This window comes from Leptodactylus fuscus, chromosome 10, assembly GCF_031893055.1.
Source record: "Leptodactylus fuscus isolate aLepFus1 chromosome 10, aLepFus1.hap2, whole genome shotgun sequence".
Taxonomy (NCBI): Eukaryota; Metazoa; Chordata; class Amphibia; order Anura; family Leptodactylidae; genus Leptodactylus; species Leptodactylus fuscus.
This window is the reverse complement of record NC_134274.1, coordinates 66,673,877-66,699,495: the sequence shown is the minus strand read 5'-3', so window position 1 is coordinate 66,699,495 and position 25,619 is coordinate 66,673,877. Positions and strand designations below refer to the sequence as shown.

Below are 25,619 nucleotides of genomic sequence, written 5' to 3'. Positions count from 1 at the left end.
AATATTTGGCTCACAGAAGTTTTATGTACCTTTATTGATGTCTAGCTTTGGATTCTTGTTTTTGAATCCGGCATTTTATCTGGATGTTCCGGCCCGTTCCTGTTTTAGAATCTATGTTACCAGTCTTAAACAACATAACCCCCTCCCTTTGTCTGCATTCTTGCATATATGTAAATTATACACGTTATAAAATAACTTATTATAATTTTTTATAAATCTATGTGTAAATTGTGTACATTGAGGAAGCAAAACACAGATGGATCTTTTTTGGGGTTGTCCCATTATACTCATTATTATTACTACCAAAGCAATCAGGAAAACATGGGACTGCTGCATCCTTTGAGTAAAGCACCAATGTGAGTGGCACTCCATTCACTTCTAATGGGCTGAGATTGTAGTCTCAATGATGTGGATGGGTGATAAGTGTCTTAATGGGTCAATCATTTTAAGATTGACCCATTTTTCTAAAGCAACATTGTGCAATATAATCAAATACTGGTTTGGCAAATCCTTGGATGAAAGTATTCTTCCACAAAAAAGACCTGCCACTACTTTATACAGGGTCCATACCACCAATGTGGGCGAGAGCTAGCAGATTTGCTAATGCAACTTTTGTCAATGCCTTTTAGCTGAAGAGGACAGAGACCACCTGTATCATGCACAACAACACGCCGAAAGAGATTTCCCTAGAGAGCAACTGAGAATGCAGGCACGAGCAATCCACAGGGGGCCTGAAGAAGACCGGGATCATCTGTACCACCAGCACTAATCTACTGCGTACAGGAGGTTGCCATATTCTGCATAATTGCAATCTATTCTCCATTCATATGTATGTGATGAGAGTGATTCATTGTTGCAACCAATAAACTGATCAGTCCCCTCCTGCATAACTGTGTTGTATAACCTGCACAATGGCTCTGTTGGTGTAATCCTTCCGTCAGCAAAAAAAGATTATTCTGAAAATGAGGTGAATTATTAATGGAAGAGTAAACAATGATATATATATATATATATATCTATGAAAAACAGATAGCAATCACGCAATGCAAAACAGATTTCATTGAAGCAAAGAATACCATGTTTGCATACAAAGCAATTGCAGCAATAAAATAGTTACTGCTCCCATTGGGATAATCCGGCCGGTATCTTTGAAGTTAGGCAAAAGCGTTACCATGATAACAGATTTCTGCTGCATGACAGCCCTGCCAGCCAATCCCATCCTAAATATCCGCTCACATTGGAAAACAAGTTCTCACTGGCTATAGACACATTCTTACATTACATAATACCTGGTACATAGCAACCTACATCTTTTAACCATTGCAATATCATCTGTGCTGGGGTTTGAAGCCTCTGATGTATAAATAGAACAAGTGCACACAGATTATGATCAGCCCTCATCAAGTTTACTGCTGGAGACATTTATTAAAGGGAAAAGGAGCATCTTCGATTCCAAGGCTCAGAGGGTGCAGTGTTGTGTGCATACAGATTCACCATGTATCCTGAGATCACACCAGATCACTTGGACCGATAACGCCTTTCTTTAAGATAAGGTTTCCATACAGAGATGTTTCTCTAAAATGAGCAGATAAATAAAAATCATTACATTGCTGATACCGTATGTGTTATATAAACACTATTGATACAAGATTTCCTGTGTTCGCACAGCTACAGCAAACAACAATGCAGGCTTGGGGGAATTATTCATAGCTGAATTAGCAGACACTGCTTTCTCATGTAAGGAAAATCTTATTTATCATGCTGCAGCTCAGAGCCAATGCAGTATGATGTAATATGTCTACAGTATCATGTATAGACACATCTCCACCCTTATGTCTACTGGCCTAGCATCCAAACGCTGATATATATATGTATATGTACACTCACCGGCCACTTTATTAGGTACACCATGCTAGTAACGGGTTGGACCCCCTTTTGCCTTCAGAACTGCCTCAATTCTTCGTGGCATAGATACAACAAGGTGCTGGAAGCATTCCTCAGAGATTTTGGTCCATATTGACATGATGGCATCACACAGTTGCCGCAGATTTGTCGGCTGCACATCCATGATGCGAATCTCCCGTTCCACCACATCCCAAAGATGCTCTATTGGATTGAGATCTGGTGACTGTGGAGGCCATTGGAGTACAGTGAACTCATTGTCATGTTCAAGAAACCAGTCTGAGGTGATTCCAGCTTTATGACATGGCGCATTATCCTGCTGAAAGTAGCCATCAGATGTTGGGTACATTGTGGTCATAAAAGGATGGACATGGTCAGCAACAATACTCAGGTAGGCTTTGGCGTTGCAACGATGCTCAATTGGTACCAAGGGGCCCAAAGAGTGCCAAGAAAATATTCCCCACACCATGACACCACCACCACCAGCCTGAACCGTTGATACAAGGCAGGATGGATCCATGCTTTCATGTTGTTGACGCCAAATTCTGACCCTACCATCCGAATGTCGCAGCAGAAATCGAGACTCATCAGACCAGGCAACGTTTTTCCAATCTTCAATTGTCCAATTTCGATGAGCTTGTGCAAATTGTAGCCTCAGTTTCCTGTTCTTAGCTGAAAGGAGTGGCACCCGGTGTGGTCTTCTGCTGCTGTAGCCCATCTGCCTCAAAGTTCGACGTACTGTGCGTTCAGAGATGCTCTTCTGGCTACCTTGGTTGTAACGGGTGGCTATTTGAGTCACTGTTGCCTTTCTATCAGCTCGAACCAGTCTGGCCATTCTCCTCTGACCTCTGGCATCAACAACGCATTTCCGCCCACAGAACTGCCGCTCACTGGATGTTTATACTTTTTCGGACCATTCTCTGTAAACCCTAGAGATGGTTGTGCGTGAAAATCCCAGTAGATCAGCAGTTTCTGAAATACTCAGACCAGCCCTTCTGGCACCAACAACCATGCCACGTTCAAAGGCACTCAAATCACCTTTCTTCCCCATACTGATGCTCGGTTTGAACTGCAGGAGATTGTCTTGACCATGTCTACATGCCTAAATGCACTGAGTTGCCGCCATGTGATTGGCTGATTAGAAATTAAGTGTTAACGAGCAGTTGGACAGGTGTACCTAATAAAGTGGCCAGTGAGTGTGTGTGTGTGTGTATATATATATATATATATATATATATATATATATATATGTATGTTACACACATCGTAATGTTACCTGTATTTGGTAAAGATCATTAATTAACCCATTAACTGCCCAATTTTTCTTTCAATAATGTGGTAACTGCACCGTGAAAATGACCTCGTGTGTGCAAGGCAATGCACGCAAGTGATCAGTTTAGGTTTCCTATCACGGGTGACATCCTGCTGGAGCCCATGAATGTCATATTTGTTTATGTTTCTATTCTTCAACAACAGATGGCGTTCGTAGGCAGGTTAAAGAACCTGATCCCCAATTGGGGATCATGGCAGTTAATGGGTTAACCCTGAAATGTCTATGTCTAAACTTACAGACGAATGGGGATTTTGAATTTTGGCCAATTTGCAATATTTCTGTCCTATATGCATGCCTTCCATGTTTCAAAGAATAGAAAGAGGGATAAAATGTGCAGCGTGCTTTACGCACCACAGCTAGTTTAGCTCCACCCACTTCTATGCTAACTCCAGCCATTCTCATTCATTTTTCCGTGTACCCCCTCACACTATAATGCCTCCACATTATAATGTTCCCCTCCAATTGCTCCACAGTATGAAGTCCCTCTCCTCGTGCCCCAGTTTAAACTGGGGGCTAATGGGGAGGACATAAAGCTGGGGCAGCTGGAGTGGGACATTAAACAGTGGGGATAGTTGGAGGGGGACAATAAATTTATGACAGCTGGAGCAGGACATTAAACTAGGGGTAGCTTGGGGGGGGACATTAAACTGGGGACAACTAGAGGCGGACATGTCTCCATCCAGTGACTCCAATTTTTTAATATCCCCCTCCAGCTTTCCCCCAGTTTAATGTTTCTCTTAATCTCCCCGTTTAATGTCTCGCCCCTCTATCTGCCCCCAGTTTAATGCCCCCTTCATCTGCCCCCAGTTTAATGCCCCCTTCATCTGCCACCAGTTTAATGTCCCCCCTTTATTTGCCTCTAGTTTAATGTCCCCCCTGTCCCCCTTCATCTGCCCCTACACTGATTCTCACCTCTCCTCGCTCCCCTGCTGCTCTTTCTACAGTCCCAGTCATGGAGTGTTCTGGGAGCTGCAGGCGTGATATGAGTGACATCATCAGATCATGCTACAGCTCTTGGAGCACAGTGGTGAACAGGGGCTGTCTGCAGATAGCTCCTGCTTCATTCACTTTTGTATTAAACTCATCTATGCCCTCCAAATGCAAATGAGTTGAATCCAGGAAATACCTCCCTCTGATCGGGACAGGACTCACAATCCAGGACTCTCCTGCGGAATCCGGGACAGTTGGGAGTTATGCATTTGACCACAAGGTAGCTTTGATGTTTTCTTTCCCATACCAGACTTTTTTTTTTTTTTTTTACAAGGGGTTTTCCAGGCAAATTTTATTTTTTTTAAACGGTCTGTTAGTGCCATTAATGGGTTAAAAGTGCATTCATATACTTTTAGCAGTGTTTTGAGTGTTTTCTGGGTTCCTGTGGGAGCTCCTGGTATCTTTAGCATTTGTTTACAAGATGTTGGCTTCCTGCTATGTAGTTACCTTCCACACTATCTCCCTTCTCTCTCACGCCATTACACCCCCCTTCCCTGTCTCCCTAGCTAAGTTATCCTGCCCACTACTAGGACCCCCACCCTTCCTCCCTGTACCTCTCCCTCAGTGGCGTAACTAGGAATGGCGGGGCCCCGTGGCGAACTTTTGACATGGGCTCCCCCGACACCGACGACCTCCTCCTACGCATTCCTGCGCGCTCTATTATGCCCCATAGCAGCCCCTGCACACAATATTGTACCCCATCGTGGCCCCTGCACACAGTATTGTGTCCCAATGTGGACACCCATAAACAATTATTATACTAATAATAATCAGAGACCCAGGGGGAGAAAAACATAAAAAACCTATGTTGCTCACCTATCTCCCGGCTCCTATGCTGTCGGCCTCCGAAGTAGTCCATCTTCAATTACGTCAGACGTCACATGACCCGGGACGCAGGCCGGGGTCATGAGACATCAGACCACTAGGCCGAAGTCTGGCCGGATCGTTGAGAGGTAAGTAACAGTGTTTTTTTTTAAGTTTCTTACCTCTCCCAGGCCACCGATCATTATACTTGGGGGTCTGAAAAGACCCCCGAGTATAATGATAGCAGCAGTAGCGGCTGTCACCGGGCCCCTAATGTCCCGAGCCCTGTGGCAGCTGCCTCTGCTGCTACGGTGGTAGTTACGCCACTGCTCTCCCTCCTTCCCTGTCTCTCTGGCAAAGCTATTTATCCTGCCCCATCGCATCATACTTACCTATCTTCCAATCTGAGAAACGGCTACTCTTTTCTTCTTCACTGTGTGCAGGCTGGAGTCGCTGCACACAGACCGGCAGTACATATGAGGCCTGCGCAGTAGAAATGGAGTACCATCTCTATGGGCGAGGGGAAGGCAGAGTACTGGTGAAGTTCCGTTTCAGAAGCAGTGAAACGGAACGTCATCGGATTATCAGAAAGTGTCCGCTTTTTTTTTTTTTTTTTAATACATAATAAGATAAGATAATCCTTTAATACAGTAATCCCACAGTGGGGAAATTTCAGTATGTTACAGCAGCTTAGTAATACAGATACAGGATAATACACAGTAATATATTATGGAAGTAGACACACATAAGCTGAGAAGAGAAGATACACTAAGAGTCCATAGCCGCTAAGAAACAGAAGAAGAAAGAAGGAAGACTTCATAATCATAATCATTAGTTTTCTGTGCGGAGTGATCTTCGCTTGGTCTGATGTAGATTATACAGCCTGGTTGCAGTTGGAAGGAAGGACCTGCAATAGCGCTCCTTCTCATACTTAGGGTGAAGCAGACGGTCACTTACAGTGCTGCCAAGTGCCATCAAGGTCTCATACATGGGGTGGGATTTGTTCTCCCGCATGGAGGTCACCACAGACAGTATCCTTCTGTCACTCACCACCTGTACTGGGTCCAGCTGATCAGCCTGTCAAGTCTATTTCTGTCCCTGGTTGGCCCCTGGACTCCGAAGGCCCTCAGCCTTCTGAGCAGGTAGAGCCTGCTGTGACCCTTTCTGTGCAGCGCCTCCAAGTGATCAGCCCTGTTAGAAGTTAGGCAGGGGGGAGAGTTAGCTTAGGTGTTAATTTGCATTTTATCCTGGACAACCCATTGAATGGCTTCTTCATTGTCATTGCAAGTTAATTTATTCAAATTCGAGGTCTTGATATGGCCTATTGGTGCACCCGGTGCTATTCTCATTCACTAAACTCTGAAGCTCCTTCATGGTTATCACTGAACTGTAAGGGTATGTTCACATGGTGGAAACCTTTTCCTCCATGTGACTTTCCCGCACGGATAGCCGCTCCTGATTAGGCCCGAAAGATAGAGCATGTTGCTTCTTTTTTCCGCTAGCTGAAAAAAATTGCTAGTGGGAAAAAAAATTGAGGGACTCCCATTGAAATGAATGAGAGGCCTTTTTGCAGGTGGATTTTGAGGTGAAGTCCACATCAAAATCTGCCTGCAAAAAACTCTGTGTGAACATACCCTAAGGGCTTCTCTTAAAAGTATTATTCAGCCCATCATTCTGGCTTAGTCTTCTAGGCAGTTTAAGCAATTCACTGAGATATCCAAATAACTGAATATTATTTTTTTGCCCTTTCCTAATTTACACATGTCTATTTGATCTTTACTTTCACAGCGAACTTCAGACCCCAGAGTATAATAATAATCGGAGACCGAGAGGGAATACAAACATAAAAAACAATGTTACTTACCTATCTCCGGCTCCACTGCAGTCCTCGGTGGCGTCGGCCTTCTTTAATGACGTCAGAGACGTGACATGACCCGGGACGTCACATGACGGGGACCTGTGTACCAGGTCATGTAACATCAGGGAGCGCCCAGAAGTAGGCCCGAACCTGCCCGAAGCGTGGAAAGGTAAGTAACATGTTTTTTTTTGTTCTCTTACCTCTCCCAAGCCTCCGATCATTATACTCGGGGGTCTGAAAAGACCCCTGAGTATAATAATGATGTCCGTGGGGCCTGCGGCGTCACTTACCAATCCTGGCCCCTGGAGTAATTCCAGCCGGTAACGGGGGGAAAAAACGCAGTGGTAGCAGCTGTCGCCTGGCCCCTAACGTCTCGGGCCCTGTGGCAGCCGCTACCCCTGCTACCCCGGTAGTTACGCCACTGCAAGCAGCTATGTCCAAAACATTAAGAAATATACTGACACATAATGAATTGTGAGTATGAATATTTACTAAAAAAAGAAATACTATATTGCAAGAAGTGTAATTTGTGATCCGTATTAACTAGAATTTTTGTAAAATAACTGGAAATTATTCTGTTAACAGGATTACGTTGAACTTACCCTGTTGCAACCACAGCAAAGGCTTTTTTTGCTCGTTCATAGAAAGCAAATCTTTCAACTTGTTCTAGTGGAGCCTGTGAAAAACAAGACTCTTATTGTCCATTTATACCAAAAAGAGAGATGGCCATAGTACATTTACACTGCATTGTCTTGGGTATGTGCTGGGGATGCTTCCATTGCAAATGTCAACCATAGGCCACCATTGGACCACTATATCTCTGAATATTAAATAACTGCAACCTTTAGCATCAGGTTATATTTAAAGGATTTGTCTCCTTATATGCCACACATCAAAAGATGTGGGCTGCACCTCTGGTACCTGCAGATTTCCTCTGAACTACCCCCTTCAGATTGCTGCTTGTAACTGGAGAAGTGACCATGTGTGACTCTATTCATGTACTTCTAAGGAAGATAAGAGAATAGATGAGCAAGCATGCTCTAGTGTTGTCAGAACTCCCATAAAACTAAGTGAAGAGAACCACACGAGTGGACACTTCTAAATTTACAGCAATATCATAATGATATATGACAAACGGCTAGCACAAAACAACCTTCAATAAACACGTCTGCCCAGCATAAGCATTGTAATGAATATCCCACTATTTTTTTCTGAATAAGGCTGGATCAATTCACTCACACAAAATTAAGACTTTCCATCCAATTTATTTCCATTAGTTTAAATTACTAAAAACCAACAAACTCACTCCAGTGTTAAAATGGACACAACAAACCGTATACTCCAGTGAGATTTGTTGAATCAGCAGTACATTAGAAACAGAGACGTGGACTAAATGTTTTTTTTTTTTTTTTTTTTTTTTTAATGAGAATATTGTGATGGTCTTTAGAGATTTGTTATTCTGTCAAACTTTGTGTTAGTAGTGTAGTTGTATTGGTCAACTTTAGATTTTAGCTTTGCATTGCAAAGAATAAGATCACTTCCAGTCGATACGATCAGTAACATCGGGAGGCAGTTGTGGGGGGCCAACAATATCTTTGGAAAATTATATATGAAAAATTATGTATAGAGGTGGGGGCCGAGATTGTTCTATCTGTCCATTTCTCTCTCCCAGAGATGAGCAGTTTGGAACTTGCCAGACTGGTTTTGATACTATCTCACAGGGAGAAAGACACTCAGTCTGGTAATGGGCTGTGTAAACAATAGCCTATCTAGCTGGTCCTCTTCAGGGTCTTCAGGGCCGCACCTTTGTGTGAATGTAGAGTGTGTAAACACATAGTCCATTGAATGTTAGCTCTAAGAAGTGGCACCAAGCCTTTTGATCTCTAATTATCTTCTGAGCCTTGAGATATACATATACAGTGACTGGGGGGGGGGGATTAGCTTCCTGTTGGAATGTAATAATTAGATGGAGATTACAGTAGGTTTTAGCTAGAGGCTACCACTCCACATCCAATCCTGGTATGTTATGTTATAAGTCCAACCTGCTTTTGTCTGTAAAAATACTACCTCTCTGTAACAATAAATCAGAATCCATTTTGATACACCACCATCTGTGTCTTTGTGATTCTCCAGACTTTAAGGATGGATGTAGCCAATCCAGGCCTGTTATTTAATTTGAAACTACAACAACATAGCTCTGGGGTCTTGTGCCCCTAACACAGTCATAAAGCCAAAAGATATTTGCTACCTGCCTAATTTCTTGCATTTTTGCATATTTGGCACAGTTTCGGTAATACTTCAAAGCAAAACAAAATATAGCACAAAGACAACCAAGTAAAAAAAAAAAAAAAAAAGTTTTAAATAACCATACAGTTTACTGAAGAAAAAAAAATATCCATCAATGATATCCCTCATATAGAGCTCACTAAAAGATAAAGAGGTGAGGGAATCATGCAGAGAAATTTTGGGTAACTCGAATTGACTCGAATGTAAACAATATGACGGACACAGTCTACTGCAGGGGTCCTCAAACTTTTTAAACAGTGGGCCAGTTCACTGTCCCTCAGAACATTGGAGGGCCGAAATATAGTTTAAAGGGATTCTACCATTAAAATCAAATTTTTTCTCGATAACACGTAGGAATAGCCTTAAGAAAGGCTATTCTTCTCCTACCTTTAGCTGTCTTTCTTAAGGTTATTCCTATGTGTTATTGAGAGAAAATGGAGATGAATGCAACCGTGGGGTGGAGGGGGACACTCAATTTTCAATCTCAGGGGGCGTTCACACTTGTGCTCGGTGTCTGGTGTATGCATTCCGTCGGTTTTCCATCTTCAGTCAATTGAATGGGTTTGTAAATGTGACCACCAGTGTCCGCCTGTGGCCTGTCCACGGGGAAACCGTTTTTTTTAGCTGGACACAAAGTTTCCCCACAGACAGGCCACAGGCGGACACTGGTGGTCACCTTTACAAAACCTTTCAATTGAATGGGTTATAAAGGTGACTGCCAGGTTTCCGTTCCCTGTCCAGTTTCGCTGGGACTGAATGCATACACCAGACACCGAGCACAGGTGTGAACGCCCTCTGAGGTGTTATTTATCCTACAGAAAGATATTATACTGCATACTTCAGGGGGTACAGGTAGGGTCCCGTCCAGGAAGGCAGCAGGCACTAAACCTGACCAGTGAGACCACTGCTGAGCGGCACAGCAAACTGTAGTACGGTAGTGGCTTTGCTTACTGTAATTTGGGCTGCATCAGGTCAGGTCACGTTGCTAGGGTCACCTGACTGACGAAGTGACAGAGGGGTACAGTTGACTATATTGGGCCAGGCCATGGAGACAGCGCGCTTCACTTTACCTATTGGAGGGCACCGCTCCTGATGTCTGTGCAACCTGCGCTGTCTCCGGTGTCCGCCTATGTCCTCCTGCCACATCGCTTGTATGTGATGTAAGGAGGATACAGGAAGCACCGCTCCCGATGTCTGTGCAACCTGCTCTGCCTCCGATGTTCGCCTGTCACATCGCATGTATGCGATGTAAGAAGGATACCGGAGGTAGATCAGGCCATGCAGACATAAGGAGCGGTGCTTCCTGTATCCTCCTTACATCACATACAAGTGATGTGGAAGGAGGACATAGGCGGACACCGGAGACAGCGCAGGTTGCACAGACATCAGGAGTGGTGCCCTCCAATAGGTAAAGTGAAATGTGCTCCATGGCCTGGCCCGATCTCCCCAGGAGCTTCATTATAAATGAATGTCGGCGGTCCAGACAGAAGTGTTTGGTTGGCCGCATGTGGCCCGCGGGCTGCAGTTTGAGGACCCCTGGTCTACTGTTATTTTTTGTTTAATTTTGCAACGGAAGAAAAAGTTCTGCGTGCATGCTTCTGTCATATTTTTTTTACTATGGGTTAAATATAAACCAACACCTGACAGAGGGGGCTCCATCTCGATGTATGTATCTGTCATTTAACAGGGTCCACATCATATGAAACACTGCAGGCTATGCAGTACTTCTTTTAAATCTGTCTGCAGAAAATGGGTCAGGTCAAGGCTGCAGTGACAGGGCAGAAGAAGCAGGGCACCTCACCAGTCAGCAGTATCCCTACAAACTACAATTTCTGAGCTACACAGGGATTGGTTACTGCTTCTTCCCTACTAAAAATACTTCCTCCCTAAAAGACTGACCAATGAAGAAATGAGAAATGACAGTTCCTACCCTGTTTCCCCGAAAATAAATCATCCCCCGAAAGTAAGACATAGCAGAGGTTTTGTTGAATTGCCTAATATAAGGCACACCCCGAAAGGAAGACATCCCCCAATAATAATAATCTTTATGCGCAAAGATTGTATGAAGAAAAACATTCCTGCGATACGTTGTATTCACTGTTCCCGCTGCTGTAGGATGAGCTGGGAGATTCCTGCTGTGCATACACTAAGCATCATATGCGGTGGGGAGTCCACTCTCCCAGCTCATCCCACAGCAGCAGGAACAGTGGACACAACGCACGGTATCACAGCAGAGGCAGCAGCCGGCTTTCCTGTGCACACGGAGCACCGCACACAACCGGCTGCAATGTTTTTCTTCATACAGTCTTTGTGCACCAAGCATATCTCAGGGTAGTGCAGTGGTAGCAGCAGCACTGAAAATAAGACATAACATATCTTTGGGACCAAAATTTAATGTAAGACACTGTCTTATTTTTGGGGAAACACGGTATGTCCATGCCATCTGCTGGACATATAGTGCTATAACCGTACAACTATTTTTGAGAATGTGCTGCCAAAATGGATGAACAGTTAATGTACATCCAAATGCAGTAAGGAGTTAAAAGCAAAGAATGATTGATTGATTGATTGATTGATTGAATACAAGAAAGCACAAAGTACATTACTGCACGATGCTATGTGATTGTGTTCTGGCTAAACAATCTCTAACTTTTAAGTAAACTGTGCATAAATCAATAACACAAGTGAATAAAGGAAACTTTGTAATATATCTTATCATAGAAAAATGCATCTTTTTCTACTTATATGACTATTTTTTCCTTCCTATCTCCTACCTTCCAAACTGACCTTTGCTCTGAATTATGATGAATTCTGCCTTGCTGGAGCAGGTAGGACAGAATGTCACAGAGATGTAATGTTCACAATAGAAGCCTATGGATGTACAGATTATAACCCACATAGATAACTATATTGTTAGGAGTCACTCTCCCGCCACACTGTTTAGACCAGGAAATCTGGCCAACTCATAGACCAAGTTTCACCCATGAAACTCAGCAGTGTAAATGCTATGTAAGCATCAGTGATCTTTTAAAAACGTATGACTAAGTTCACATCGCCTTTTCAAACATACACTATTAAAATATATTTTGTTAGGTTAAAAAAACATTTCAAAAGGAATACAAAATGAGTATTATGAAGGGCAGTGGTACACTGCCATTCAAAAGTTTCCTTATTTTTGAAAGAAAAGCACAGTTTTTTCAATGAAAATAACATTACATAAATCAGAAATACACTGTATACATTGTTAATGTGCTAAATGCCTATTCTAGCTGCAAATGTCTGGTTTTTAATGCAATATCTACATAGGTGTATAGAGGCCATTTCCAGCAACCATCACGTCAGTGTACGAATAGTACATTGTGTTTGCTAACTGTGTAAGAAGGCTAATGGATGTTTAGAAAACCCTTGAAAACCCTTGTGCAAGTATGTTAGTACAGCTGGAAACAGTTTTGCTGGTTAGAGAAGCTATACAACTGACCTTCCTTTGAGCTGGTTGAGAACATTGCCAATCGTGTGTACTATTCCCTTCAGAGGACAGTACAAACAGGCTCTAAACAGAGTAGAAAGAGAAGTGGGAGGCCACGCTGCACAACTGAGCAACAAGACAAGTACATTAGAGTCTCTAGTTTGAGAAATCGATGCCTTACAGGTCCTCAACTAGCATCTTCATTAAATAGTACCCGCAAAACACCAGTGTCAACGTCTACAGTGAAGAGGTGACTCCAGGATGCTGGCCTTCAGGGCGGTGTGGCAAAGAAAAAGCCATATCTGAGACTGGCTAATAAAAGGAAAAGATTAATATGGGCAAAAGAACACAGACATTGGACAGAGGAAGATTGGAAAAAAGTGTTATGGACAGACGAATTGAACTTTGAGGTGTTTGGATCACACAGAAGAACTTTTTTGAGATGCAGAACAACTGAAAGGATGCTGGAAGAGCCTGATGCCATCTGACAAGCATGGTGGAGGTGATGTGATGGTCTGGGGTTGCTTTGGTGCTGGTAAAGTGGGAGATTTGTACAAGATAAAAGGGATTTTGAATAAGGACGTCTATCACTCCATTTTGCAATGCCATACCCTGTGGACACCGCTTGATTGGAGCCAGTTTCATCCTACAACAGGACAATGACCCAAAGCCATCTCCAAATTATGCAAGAACTATTCAGGGAAGAAGCGGCAGCTGGTATTCTATCTGTAATGGAGTGGCCAGTGCCGTCACCAGATCTCAACCCCATTGAGCTGTTGTAGGAGCAGCTTGACCATATGGTACGCAAAAAGTGCCCATCAAGCAGATCCAACTTGTGGGAGGGACCTCTGGAAGCATGGGGGTGAAATTTATCCAGATTACCTCCTCAGATTAAAAGGTAGAATGCCAAAGGTCTGCAATGCTGGAATTGCTGCAAATGGAGCATTTTTTGACAAAAGCAAAGTTTGAAGGAGAAAATTATTATTTCAAATTAAAATCATTATTTTTAACCTTGTCAATGTCTTGACTATATTTTCTATTCATTTTGCAACTCATTTGATAAATAAAAGTGTGAGTTTTCATGGAAAACACAAAATTGTCTTGGTGACCCCAAACTTTCGAACGGTAGTGTACAGTGTACAATAGGAACGCAACAAAAAGCATAATATTACTGGTGGGTGCAGCTACAATCAGCAACGAATACTTAGTGAGTTAACATTCCTCAGAAGTGCATCAGAGATGGGGATTGTGAACAAATGTACAGGCACTAAGCACCAGAGAGAATGTTAATGGAGCTGTTTGCACTGAGGCCAGAGCAGATGTAAAAAAATAAAAATAATTATATATACTGTATATATATACACACACACACACACACACACACACAAACACACACACACACACACACATTTATCCACACACTTACATGTCTCTGGTACTCCAGTGTCTCCCACTGCTCTACAGGCCCAAACTGCACTCATAATAATCCACTCTTGAATTAGGGTAATTATGGTTTAGAAGAAAAAATGCAATTTGCAGTCATAAACATAACAGCCTGACCTCACTTCCAGCTTTTAACAACAGGGTCTTGTACTCATCCCACACAGGAGTCTTCAAGTCTTTCGCCTTATCACCGTCTACAAGATCCATTACAGCTGCCTGCGCAAAAATAATGATAAAAATGCAAAACAATTAAACACGGATGTGCAACTGTTCTATCATAGTATTTCTTACTTGTTACAGGTATAGTTCTTGTACATACTTATATATTTGTAGTACTATCAATTGTAAAACTCTATATTATGTGCATTAAAAGCTAGATTTTAGGTCTAGCCATAACTTTCTGTCTTCCAATCTTTCTTTGTCTTTATTTGGAGTATTAATAGTCCCAATAGGGATTATCTAGCCAGCTTATATATTCTGTGTTAAAGGGGCTCTATCAGCAAAATCATGCTGATAGAACCCCACATATGTGTGAATAGGCTTTAAAAAGGCTATTCAGGCACCGTAAATGTTATATTAAACTACCCCCCTGTTTTAAAATAAAACCCTAAAACAGAATGTGATAAACTTACCCATCATGCACGGTGGGCGGGCATTCAGGGTCCGCCGTCTTCTTCAGCCATGCCTCCTCTTCCTGCGATGTCCTCGGGTCCCGTCTTACTCGCGAATTGACATTGATAAAAAAAATGGCATGGGCGCATGCGCAGTAGCATGCTGCTTCTACTATGGCTACTGCGCATGCGCCCACACCATTTTTTTATCAATGTAAGACGGGACCCGAGGACATCGCAGGAAGAGGAGGCGTGGCTGAAGAAGACGGCGGACCCTGAATGCCCGCCCACCGTGCACGATGGGTAAGTTTATCACATTCTGTTCTGGGTTTTATTTTAAAATGGGGGGGGGGTAGTTTAATATAACATTTACGGTGCCTGAATAGCCTTTTTTTTTTTTTCCCCCTGACGAAGCCACGGTAGTGGCGAAACGCGCGTCGGGGCGCGTTCACTACATGAAGGTCCACCCATAGGTAATGTACTACTTGGTATCATGTTATTTCACAGAATATTTGCACTTTAAAAAACTATGTATGTTATATATGCACTTTAGAAACTATGGATGTTTCACATATCCTTATATATATGTAATGTAAGTGTCATTTATTCATCATCAACCATTAGTATTCCATCTTGGGCCTTCATTGTTCTGTTTGGTTGTATCACCCCATTCATTATTTCTGTCTTATATATGTTTTAAAATGTATGTAAATAAAGCTTTATATATTTTTTGCTAAACATTTTCTGTGGCAGTGCGCTTTTTTAGCATAGTGTTCTATTTATATTGCTTTGCCAATTTTTGCCCTATATTTAGTCGTGTATAGCCTTTTTAAAGGTTATTCACGCATATGTGGGACTCTATCAGCATGATTTTGCTGATAGAGCCCCTATAAGGTTTTTCTGATATATACCTTCAGTGATTTTTGGTTTTAATTACGATTAATGGCAATTATTTCGACTGTTGATGACTGTGATTGGGCCTCATCAGAAACGTGGGTAACGCAAAGTCGTGCTGCTTGCATCTTTGCATCACAACACCATGTCCTTGATGTCACTCAAGATGTTCAAGAGGCCTGAAGGAAACCAGCAGTGGTGAGAAAGACTATTTATGTGTGCTCACCTTCCATGGGCCTCCGCTAATTATATATATTTTATGCAGATTGTGAGCCCCATATAGGGATCACAATGTACTTTTTCTCCCTATCAGTATGTCTTTGTAGAATGGGAGGAAAGCCACACAAACACAGGGAGAACATACAAATTCCATGCATATGTTGTTCCTGGCGGGATTTGAAACCAGGTAATCCAGCGCTGCAAGGATGCAGTGCTAACCACTGAGCCACCGTGTTACACTCCCCCCCCCCCCTCCCAATTGTATTCTGGGGTATCCTCAGTATAATCATAGCAGTTCCGCATCAGACATTTGGGTCCAAATGAAACTGCATGTAAAAGCTTTGAAATACTGAAATACCCAGACCTATATAACTAATGCGCATACAATCACATCGGTTATCCTAACTGGCAGACAGATTTGGTTATTTTGAGATGAGTGCTGCAATCCTCTGTGTCAGTCAGTGTGTTTAAGTCAGTAAGGCAATACATGTCACTTGTGTGCTGTCTGTCACTGCTGGGGAAGGAGGTGGCGTTCCTCACAGCCCAGCAATGATGCTATGCTGTGAGGAACACCCTTCTGACAGTGGGGAAGATATAAGTGCCAAAATTAACAGGACTGATATCTCCAGCCCCGGGGCACATAATGGGAAAGCCAACAGTGTGCTGAATCCAGCGCACTGTTGGCTTTCTAGCGGTATATAAAATTGCATAAGCATAATGACGTGAAAGGTCCTCTTTAAGAATTTAGGACCGCCAAGCTACTATTGGCTAATATGGATCATGTGATTTGATATGGAGGAAAGCCCTTCATGTGGAAGCCAGTGGTGATACATTTGCTTTTGGGAACAGTATGTCCTAGAGAGCCGAAATCCGGTCTAAAGTCTTCAGAGGCATCTGATTTATCTATGTGCAAAATTTGGCGCATATTAGTCAAGAGCGACAACATAACTTAATTTATATTCATAGAGATATATGGTATTGTGTTCTTGTGTGCGGGCAAATTGGTAGGACTTTCTAGACATACAGTATTTAAATGAAGGCACCAGCTACAAAAGGTAAAGAGTCAGAAATGACATGCTGTAGTGTTTATGTTACATACATCTTTATTTGAAATTTCTCCCTTTTGGAGCTCTGACCTCTTCCTTCATACGTATAGGGTTTCTTTTGAAAACCAGAGATCAAATTCACAATGAAGTTTTATGCACTCCTTTTTAATATTTGTTGTTAAAAGAAAAAAAAAAAAACTTCAACTGGAGAAATGAAGGCCAGAGCTTACAAGTTACTTGAGGTTTCCCCCCACAATGGTGGACTCTAGGATGAAGGATGTATCTATGCGCCAGTAACAGCTGTATACACAGTGCTTGTGAATTCAGCTATGGAACTAGCCATAATTCCTCCCAACCAGATAATCATGAGATCCTTTGGGTGTTGGAAAACTGCATGAACTTCTTGGTCCTAGAGTACCTAGATTAGCTCAGCAGTGTAAATACTAGGAGGATGTATTTCACCTGTAACTGGGGCTAATGTATGAACCCCACATACAGGGGAAATCACAAAAAAAGAAGAAAAAAAAAGGAAATATAATGTTAATATGTCTATTATGACTTTATGTCTATAATGAATGGGACTGCACAAAGTGTAAAATAAAAAAATAAATAACAAAGCCACTACCAAGCCCACATCACAGGCGTCAACCACTCCTTCAGTGACAAAAAGTCAAAGGAGTGATTAAACATGGAGAGTGTGGGACAACCCCTTTAAATAGAACTTATCACTAAGTTTGAAAGCCTTAAAATAGTCTGACACTTTATGTTCTGTAAAAATTATTTGTTTCAATTGGCCCCTTTATATTGCTACCTTATTATCCACAAAGGCAGGATTACAATGAAAGGTAACACCAACTGTGGAAGAATAGCTCGGTAGCAGCAGCAGTGCAAACCCAAACAATCACAGACAGGGACATGGCGTCTGATGAAAAGTGGGTTTTGCCCCAGTGAGGTTATTATACACTCACCAGCCACTTTATTAGGTACACCATGCTAGTAACAGGTTGGACCCCCTTTTGCCTTCAGAACTGCCTCAATTCTTCGTGGCATAGATACAACAAGGTGCTGGAAGCATTCCTCAGAGATTTTGGTCCATATTGACATGATGGCATCACACAGTTGCCGCAGATTTGTCGGCTGCACATCCATGATGTGAATCTCCCGTTCCACCACATCCCAAAGATGCTCTATTGGATTGAGATCTGGTGACTGTGGAGGCCATTGGAGTACAGTGAACTCATTGTCATGTTCAAGAAACCAGTCTGAGATGATTCCAGCTTTATGACATGGCGCATTATCCTGCTGAAAGTAGCCATCAGATGTTGGGTACATTGTGGTCATAAAGGGATGGACATGGTCAGCAACAATACTCAGGTAGGCTTTGGCGTTGCAACGATGCTCAATTGGTACCAAGGGGCCCAAAGAGTGCCAAGAAAATATTCCCCACACCATGACACCACCACCACCAGCCTGAACCGTTGATACAAGGCAGGATGGATCCATGCTTTCATGTTGTTGACGCCAAATTCTGACCCTACCATCCGAATGTCGCAGCAGAAATCGAGACTCATCAGACCAGGCAACGTTTTTCCAATCTTCAATTGTCCAATTTCGATGCGCTTGTGCAAATTGTAGCCTCAGTTTCCTGTTCTTAGCTGAAAGGAGTGGCACCCGGTGTGGTCTTCTGCTGCTGTAGCCCATCTGCCTCAAAGTTCGACGTACTGTGCGTTCAGAGATGCTCTTCTGGCTACCTTGGTTGTAACGGGTGGCTATTTGAGTCACTGTTGCCTTTCTATCAGCTCGAACCAGTCTGGCCATTCTCCTCTGACCTCTGGCATCAACAACGCATTTCCGCCCACAGAACTGCCGCTCACTGGATGTTTTTTCTTTTTCAGACCATTCTCTGTAAACCCTAGAGATGGTTGTGCGTGAAAATCCCAGTAGATCAGCAGTTTCTGAAATACTCAGACCAGCCCTTCTGGCACCAACAACCATGCCACATTCAAAGGCACTCAAATCACCTTTCTTCCCCATACTGATGCTCGGTTTGAACTGCAGGAGATTGTCTTGACCATGTCTACATGCCTAAATGCACTGAGTTGCCGCCATGTGATTGGCTGATTAGAAATTAAGTGTTAACGAGCAGTTGGACAGGTGTACCTAATAAAGTGGCCGGTGAGTGTATATATCCATTAATATCCATTGCAGTCTCAGGCCTTACTATAACTCCTAGGCAGTATGCCCGCTGCCTCAGGGTCATGTTTGACACAGACCTTTCCTTCACTCCTCATATTGAATCACTTGCACGTTCATGTCACCTCCACCTCAAAAACATCTCCAGAATACACCCTTTCCTTACCAGAGATACACTAAAGACAATTATTGTCTCTCTGATTCATTCTCGCCTTGACTACTGTAACTCCTTACTAATCGGTCTTCCCCTTACTAAACTCTCCCCTCTACAATCTATTCTAAATGCAGCGGCCAGGCTCATCTATCAGGCTAGACGCTACAGCGATGCCTCTGGTCTGTGCCAGTCGCTACATTGGCTGCCTATTCATTATAGAATAAAATATAGTTATCACTCTCATCCACAAGGCTCTCCATAATGCTGCACCTCCCTACATTTCCTCCCTCATCTCTGTCTACCACCCAAGCCATGCTCTCCGCTCTCTCAATGACCTAACACTTACATCCTCTATTATCAGAACCTCCCACGCTCGTATACAAGACTTCTCCCGAGCTGCACCACTTCTCTGGAATGCTCTACCCCGGTCAATCAGATTAACTCCCAATTTCTACAGCTTTAAGCGCAAACTAAAGACACATCTCTTCAGACAGGCATATCACAATTCCTAATGTCAACCCTTCCGTACTACAATTAGAATCCCTAAATTTTAACCCTCCTCTGTCCCCGCTCCCACACTACCCCACTTGATATGGTGCCTTTTCAGCCTAACTTATCTGTTCAAGCTCCATCCACATGTTACAGGACACCACTAGTGACTGCTCATTCAGTATTATTTGTGTAATGACAATCACCTCTATTACAGAATTGTCTGAACACTGTATAAGCAAGGCCGCCCCTGCTACCTCTTGTGTCACCCCCACTACCTCATAGATTGTAAGCTCTCTTGAGCAGGGCCCTCAGTCCCATTGTGTGAAATGAAGTTCCTTGTTATGTATCTGTCTGTATCTGAACCCTACAAATTGTACAGCGCTGCGGAATATGTTGGCGCTATATAAATAAAATGTATTATTATTATTATTATATGAGAAAAAAACAAAGTAAATAAAATACAGCCATAGCTTCAGGCAAAAGGAAACAAAAATCCTGCTCGTCCGAGCTCTAACTAAACAGAAATACATCTAGTTATAGGTGTGACTCCACACAAATTAAAACAAAATAGCTTAGAACTCTCACCAGACACAGTACTTCAAAGACAGACCCAGATGCTTCCTCACACTCCTGGGATCTGCCTAGAAGTGAAGGATCTGCCTAGAAGTGAAGGATCTGCAGCCTTTTATAGCCCAATAACAAGCCCAGGTCTCACACTTGTGCTGAAACCTACTCAATACAAGCACTGGACCACACATATGTCAGAAATCTGGGGGAGATATGTTACCCCTCCAACACCGTGTCTGTCACCTTCTCACACTACATATAGAATAAATAGCATAGGATCCACCAGCCACATTAGATGAGGGTCACAGATCATATCCTCCTCACCCTGCATTCTGACTTCTACGAAAAAGCATGTCTAGAACACTCTCCTACAGACGTGAAAAAGTCAGTTTCAGTCTACAGTTTTCTCTGATATATATAAGCTATATACCTCAAAACTACAGGAAGAGAAAAAAGCATGATGGTATAAATCCACCTAATCAACATGGATAAACTACAAGGATACCGTAAGTACCCAACAAAATTTGCCAAAACACAATATATAAACAAACATATTAAATTAATTTTATTAGAGTGACACATGATTATCAATTAAAAGCATTAAAAACCAAAGTGAAATGGAGGTAGCAGTCCAGACACCTGGCAAATTCAAAGAACTATATGATATATGTATGAATTCCAATAGGAATAGCTGTTACATAAAAAGATATAAAGTAATAACTAATAAATATACCACAGAACACCAAAATATATTATTATTGATACAATGTAATTCAACATGATAACTACCACACAATGAGTATATTAAATACAAGGGTAAGTGCACGATTATGAAATATCAATAGACATGTTGTATGTACTCGAGTATAAGCCGACTTTTTCAGCACATTTTTCATGCTGATAAAGCTCTCCTCGGCTTATACACGAGTCAGGGTCCACGGAGCACAGAAAACTGGAAGGGGGAGGTCCTTTAGTGCTGCTGCTCTGTGATTGGCTTGTCATGAGGTCTCGTGACTTTGATGTCATCAAAGGTCCTGTAGCCACTGGTATGTAACATCTGCAGATAAGGTTGAGTCTAAATCCTAGTAGCTCCGCCCACACCAGAGTCCGATCACATGGTCATGACGTCATCAGAGGTCCTTTAGCACACTAGGATTTAGCATCTACTCTGCAGAGGAGTGGCCAGGATTCATTGTGTCTTATGGAAGATGTCTGCTGTATGGAGGAGAGGAAGCTACAGTAACGTGACACACACAGTCAATAAGTTTTCACAGTTTTTTGTGGTAAAATTAGGGGTCTTGGCTTATATTGGGGTCGGCTTATACTCGAGTATATACGGTATATTCAACAAATGTATATCATATAAAAATAATAGTAATATAAGCCAAGTACATTTCTTCCACACTTTATTGTAGTGTCACTAAGTCACCTTTTTCCTACCTGCCTGAAAGGTTTTTATGATAGTCTCTGCTAGATGGAGAATACAGAAGCCAGACACCTACCCAAAGTTTTTGAAGGTCTAAATGAAATATGGGACCCTGACGTATGAAGGTCTGGTAGTATTGGCAGAACTATAAGATCTCTTATCTTGAGGTAGGTTAGAAGGCCCAGCCATGCTCTTTTGGGCACATGGGAGCAATCATGATAAGTTTTAGCTTTTCCCTGTTGATTTTTTGGAGAACTCTTAGCAGAAGAGGAATTGGAAGAAAAATCAGCTAGAGGAAAAAAAATCTGCTACTGACACTCATTGACATGAAAGGGAGACTTGGGAAATGTTTTTCAAGGAAGATTGCACCTCAAAATCCACCAGCGAAAACTCCATGTGAACATACCCTAACAGATGCCATAGGGAGCTAATGAATCTGTATAGCATTGTTAGATACATTATCTACAGAAACAGTGTAGCTCAGCTGTGCTATATCATTTTCCATGGCACAGAGCAACTCTGCAGTTCTTCCCATTTCAGTTGTATATGGCATATTAGTAACTCACTGGTCTTGGGACATAAGTGTCCAATGGAAGGAGATGAAGAATGGCTTCCAAAAGTTTTGGAATTCCCAAACCTAGATGAAAAAACAAACAAGGGATTGTTTGTGAATTTTAGAAGGGGCACATTAGCTTAAAAGTCCATCTCATATACAGAGTGACATGGATGGTGGGATTCACAGAAAGACAACAGTTTATGTCTGGTTAGATCAGAAAATTAAAAGCTCAAAGAGGATCTGTCACTATGTTTACTACCTCTATTTTCTTATTTTACATTGTTCTCCATGCTCCTCGTATTCTAGAAAGGTTTTCTTTTTTTTTTTATCTAGCCCACTCCATTAGCTTCCGTTAATGTACGCAAATAGCCCACCAACTGGGTGGCAACAGAGTTCTCCTCCCAAGAGCAGAGACTCCATCAGAGCTCTGACACTGCACAGCAGATCTTACAAGATCATGCCTTCTGGAAGAGTGGAGATCATGCCAGAGGCCACTGACGCTGCTGTGCATTGATTGGGCAGTGCCGGAGTCTTCCAAGACTCTGCCCTTGGAAGAAGACCTCGGTTTGCCACCCAGTGTCTAATCTTAACCACAATAGTAAAGCTGTGTCATTTGGTTTTAGTTTTTTAAATGAAAAATGCAGGGATCAAAGTCAGCCATCTTTATCCAAAACATTATCCAATTATCCAAAGTATCCAATACATTCCTACAAATCTATGATGCTCACCATCTGCTCGTACAAGTTCAGGACCAGAACGACTTATGGACGTCACTGGAAAATTTGCATCTGCAAGAACTAGAAATACAGCATGAGACTAATAAGAAATCATTAAAGGAGTTTTCCAGGATAAAAGCTATTTCCTACACTAATCTAAACAAACACCCCACCAACTTTCTAAATAACATAATTTATCAAAAATGGATATTTACCCATATCCCTGAGGTGGGCAAGCAATCACCTCAGGAACATTTGCTGGTTATCCGGTGACGTTCCTTTCCCCGTTTTTGGAAACGGGACGTCACTATTCCTCCATCCCATCATACTTACCTCTCTTCCTTCCAGTCTTCCTCCTATGGGACAGCTACCCCCCTGTTTACTGACTACCAGTGTGCGCAATAGTCCCTGTGCTGCTCTGTGCTCTGCAGCCGATAATCCATGCCTGCGCACTAGAGGTAAATTCTCGACTGCAGAACAGCGCTGTGACTATTGTGTGCATCAGCAGTCAGAAAAGAGGGAGGAGCTGTCCCACAAGAGGAAGACTGGAAGGGAGGTAAGTATAATGGGGTCGGGCTGAGTTAAATCGGAAGAGCTAGTAGTGGGTGGGATAGCTAGAGACAGGAAAGGGGTGTATGAGAGGACGAGAGGAGGGCGGAGTGAGGTGAGAGGGAGCTACATAGCAGGAAAGTGAACCTATAAACAAATGCAGAAGATACCAGGAGCTCTCAGAGATACCCAGAAATCACTAAAAACATTACTAAAGGTATTTGGGTGCATTTATTAACCCAATAATACTACTACTACTACTACTACTAACAAACCCTTTTTTTAAAAAAAATAAATAAATACATTTGCCGGAATTCCCCTTTAAGCCTAATTCATACCCATCCACCGATGACAAGTAAAGTTTGCAGTATTATTTGCAATATAAACACACCGAAACTATTGTTAATTAAATATCAATTGTGAATGTAAGAAGTGAGTAAATATTTGTTAGAAAAGATTCAGTGTAACTAGATATTTATTCATTTAATCCCTTAACTTTGTGACCTAAAAACACCTTAAAGGGGTATTCCCATGTACATGATTATTTTTAAATGTGTAGTTAATTAAAAGTTAAACATTTTTGCAAATATAAGTAATTAAACATTTTGCAGAGTTTTAAAGATTTTCTCTAAATATCTTGTGGTCACAGTCTGTTGTCTTGATCGGTTGCCAGTGGCTACGACCATGAATGCAGGAACTTTCCAAGGTCAGAAAATCAGCCATGATTTCTTTATTGTGGCCGGGATATCTTCTCATACATGTAGTGTCCCTGCCTGATAACACAGCTACAATAAGAAAATCATGGCTGGGTTCCTGACAAGTCCCCGACCATAGAAAGTTTCTGCATTAGTGGTCGTAACCATTGGCAATCGATCAAGACAACAGACTGTCATCACTAAGAAAGTTAGAGAAAATCTTTAAAACTTTGCAGAATTTTTAAATTACTTATATTTGCAAAAATGTTTAACTTTTAATTATCTACAAATATAGATATGATTATGTACATGGGAATACCCCTTTAAGGCTAAGGCCCCACAGGATGATACGCAGCGCTAAAGCAGAAAGTTCTCTGCGTTTTCCTAGGTGGACTTTCTGTTACAATTATATCTATGGGGAAGCCACTGGCATTTCTGTAGATATAATTGCTGCGAATTCCAAAACCGTGTGTCCACGACTCTCCCCAGTACTCATCTATGGACGAGTACTGGCAGGAGGGGGCTTTACTCACCCCTCTGACTGTACAGGGATATGGACTCTACTGTCAGGAGGGGCGTTCCGTACAGAGCGTCAGAAGCACGCTTCTGACACTGAAGAGCTACAGTAACGGCGTCGGAGAACAAAATGGCGCAATGGCGCATCGGCTTTCCCGTTTTGTTCCCCGGTGAAGAGCTATCAGTGCCATTCCAGCGGTAAATAAAACCGCCCCGAGGACATGAAAGGTCCCCTTTAAGACTCACAATTTTAACCCTTTCACTACCAAGGATGTGATTTATAAAAATACATCTTTGGATGAAATTGAAAATCTTACAGTAACACTATAATAATGAGTAGAAGTAAAGTGAATGACAAAGCCACTGCTATGCCGTCACTTCTTCCTGTCCTGCCACTCCTGACACTGAGAAAGGCAGAACCTGCTGCATTCAGCCCTTAGGAGTCTACGATAGTCCTCCGGCGCCACCTGCTGGACACATGTTCCTTTGCAGCCTGAATTGACGTGAAGGTTTTACACAGACTTTTCCTTTTCATTCAGTGTTTGTGCTGTTTTTATTCCGCACTCACCGATTTCATCCCCGTGCCCCATACGAGCCAGGACATACAGCAGCTCCGGGGACAGGACCGACGGGACACCCTTTAGCACAACCATAACCAAGGCTAGAGTTTACCGTCCGCCTGACCCGGAACATCCACGCCCGCTCCCAGCATGCTTTGCGGCTGTCTAATGCAATTACATAAGGGTGTCTTCTGCTTCTTCTTCCATAGACATCGCATTACAGGGATTTGCCTTTTTATTTTTCAGCATTTTCGTAAAATCCTGAAAAATATTTAATGTCATTAAAAGCAAAGCTATGATTTTAGTCATTTCTATACCACATATGCAGGGTTTATAGGGCTAC

General features: G+C 42.4%; 1 protein-coding gene across 1 annotated transcript; it reads right to left on the bottom strand.

Annotated features, from left to right (window-relative positions):
- Nucleotides 1-1,088: 1,088 nt before the first annotated feature.
- FUOM (fucose mutarotase) lies at nt 1,089-25,408 on the bottom strand. The gene is made up of 6 exons (XM_075257804.1): nt 25,285-25,408; nt 22,969-23,037; nt 22,251-22,321; nt 14,200-14,298; nt 7,490-7,563; nt 1,089-1,575 (listed from the first exon to the last, which is right to left on the bottom strand). The coding sequence occupies exons 1-6, from the start codon at nt 25,367-25,369 to the stop codon at nt 1,509-1,511; spliced, it is 465 nt and encodes a 154-aa protein (XP_075113905.1). The 5' UTR covers nt 25,370-25,408; the 3' UTR covers nt 1,089-1,508.
- Between the last annotated feature and the right edge of the window lie 211 nt (nt 25,409-25,619).

Bases quoted from the DNA above. Each gene is read 5' to 3' on its own strand.
- FUOM (XM_075257804.1), bottom strand. From the start codon at position 25,369: ATGGTTGTGCTAAAGGGTGTCCCGTCGGTCCTGTCCCCGGAGCTGCTG. The intron at 7,564-14,199 runs GTCAGGCTGTTA...TGTTTTTCACAG, and splicing joins TGTTAAAAGCTGGAAGTGAG to GCTCCACTAGAACAAGTTGA. The intron at 1,576-7,489 runs GTAAGTTCAACG...TGCTCATTTTAG, and splicing joins TTTGCTGTGGTTGCAACAGG to AGAAACATCTCTGTATGGAA.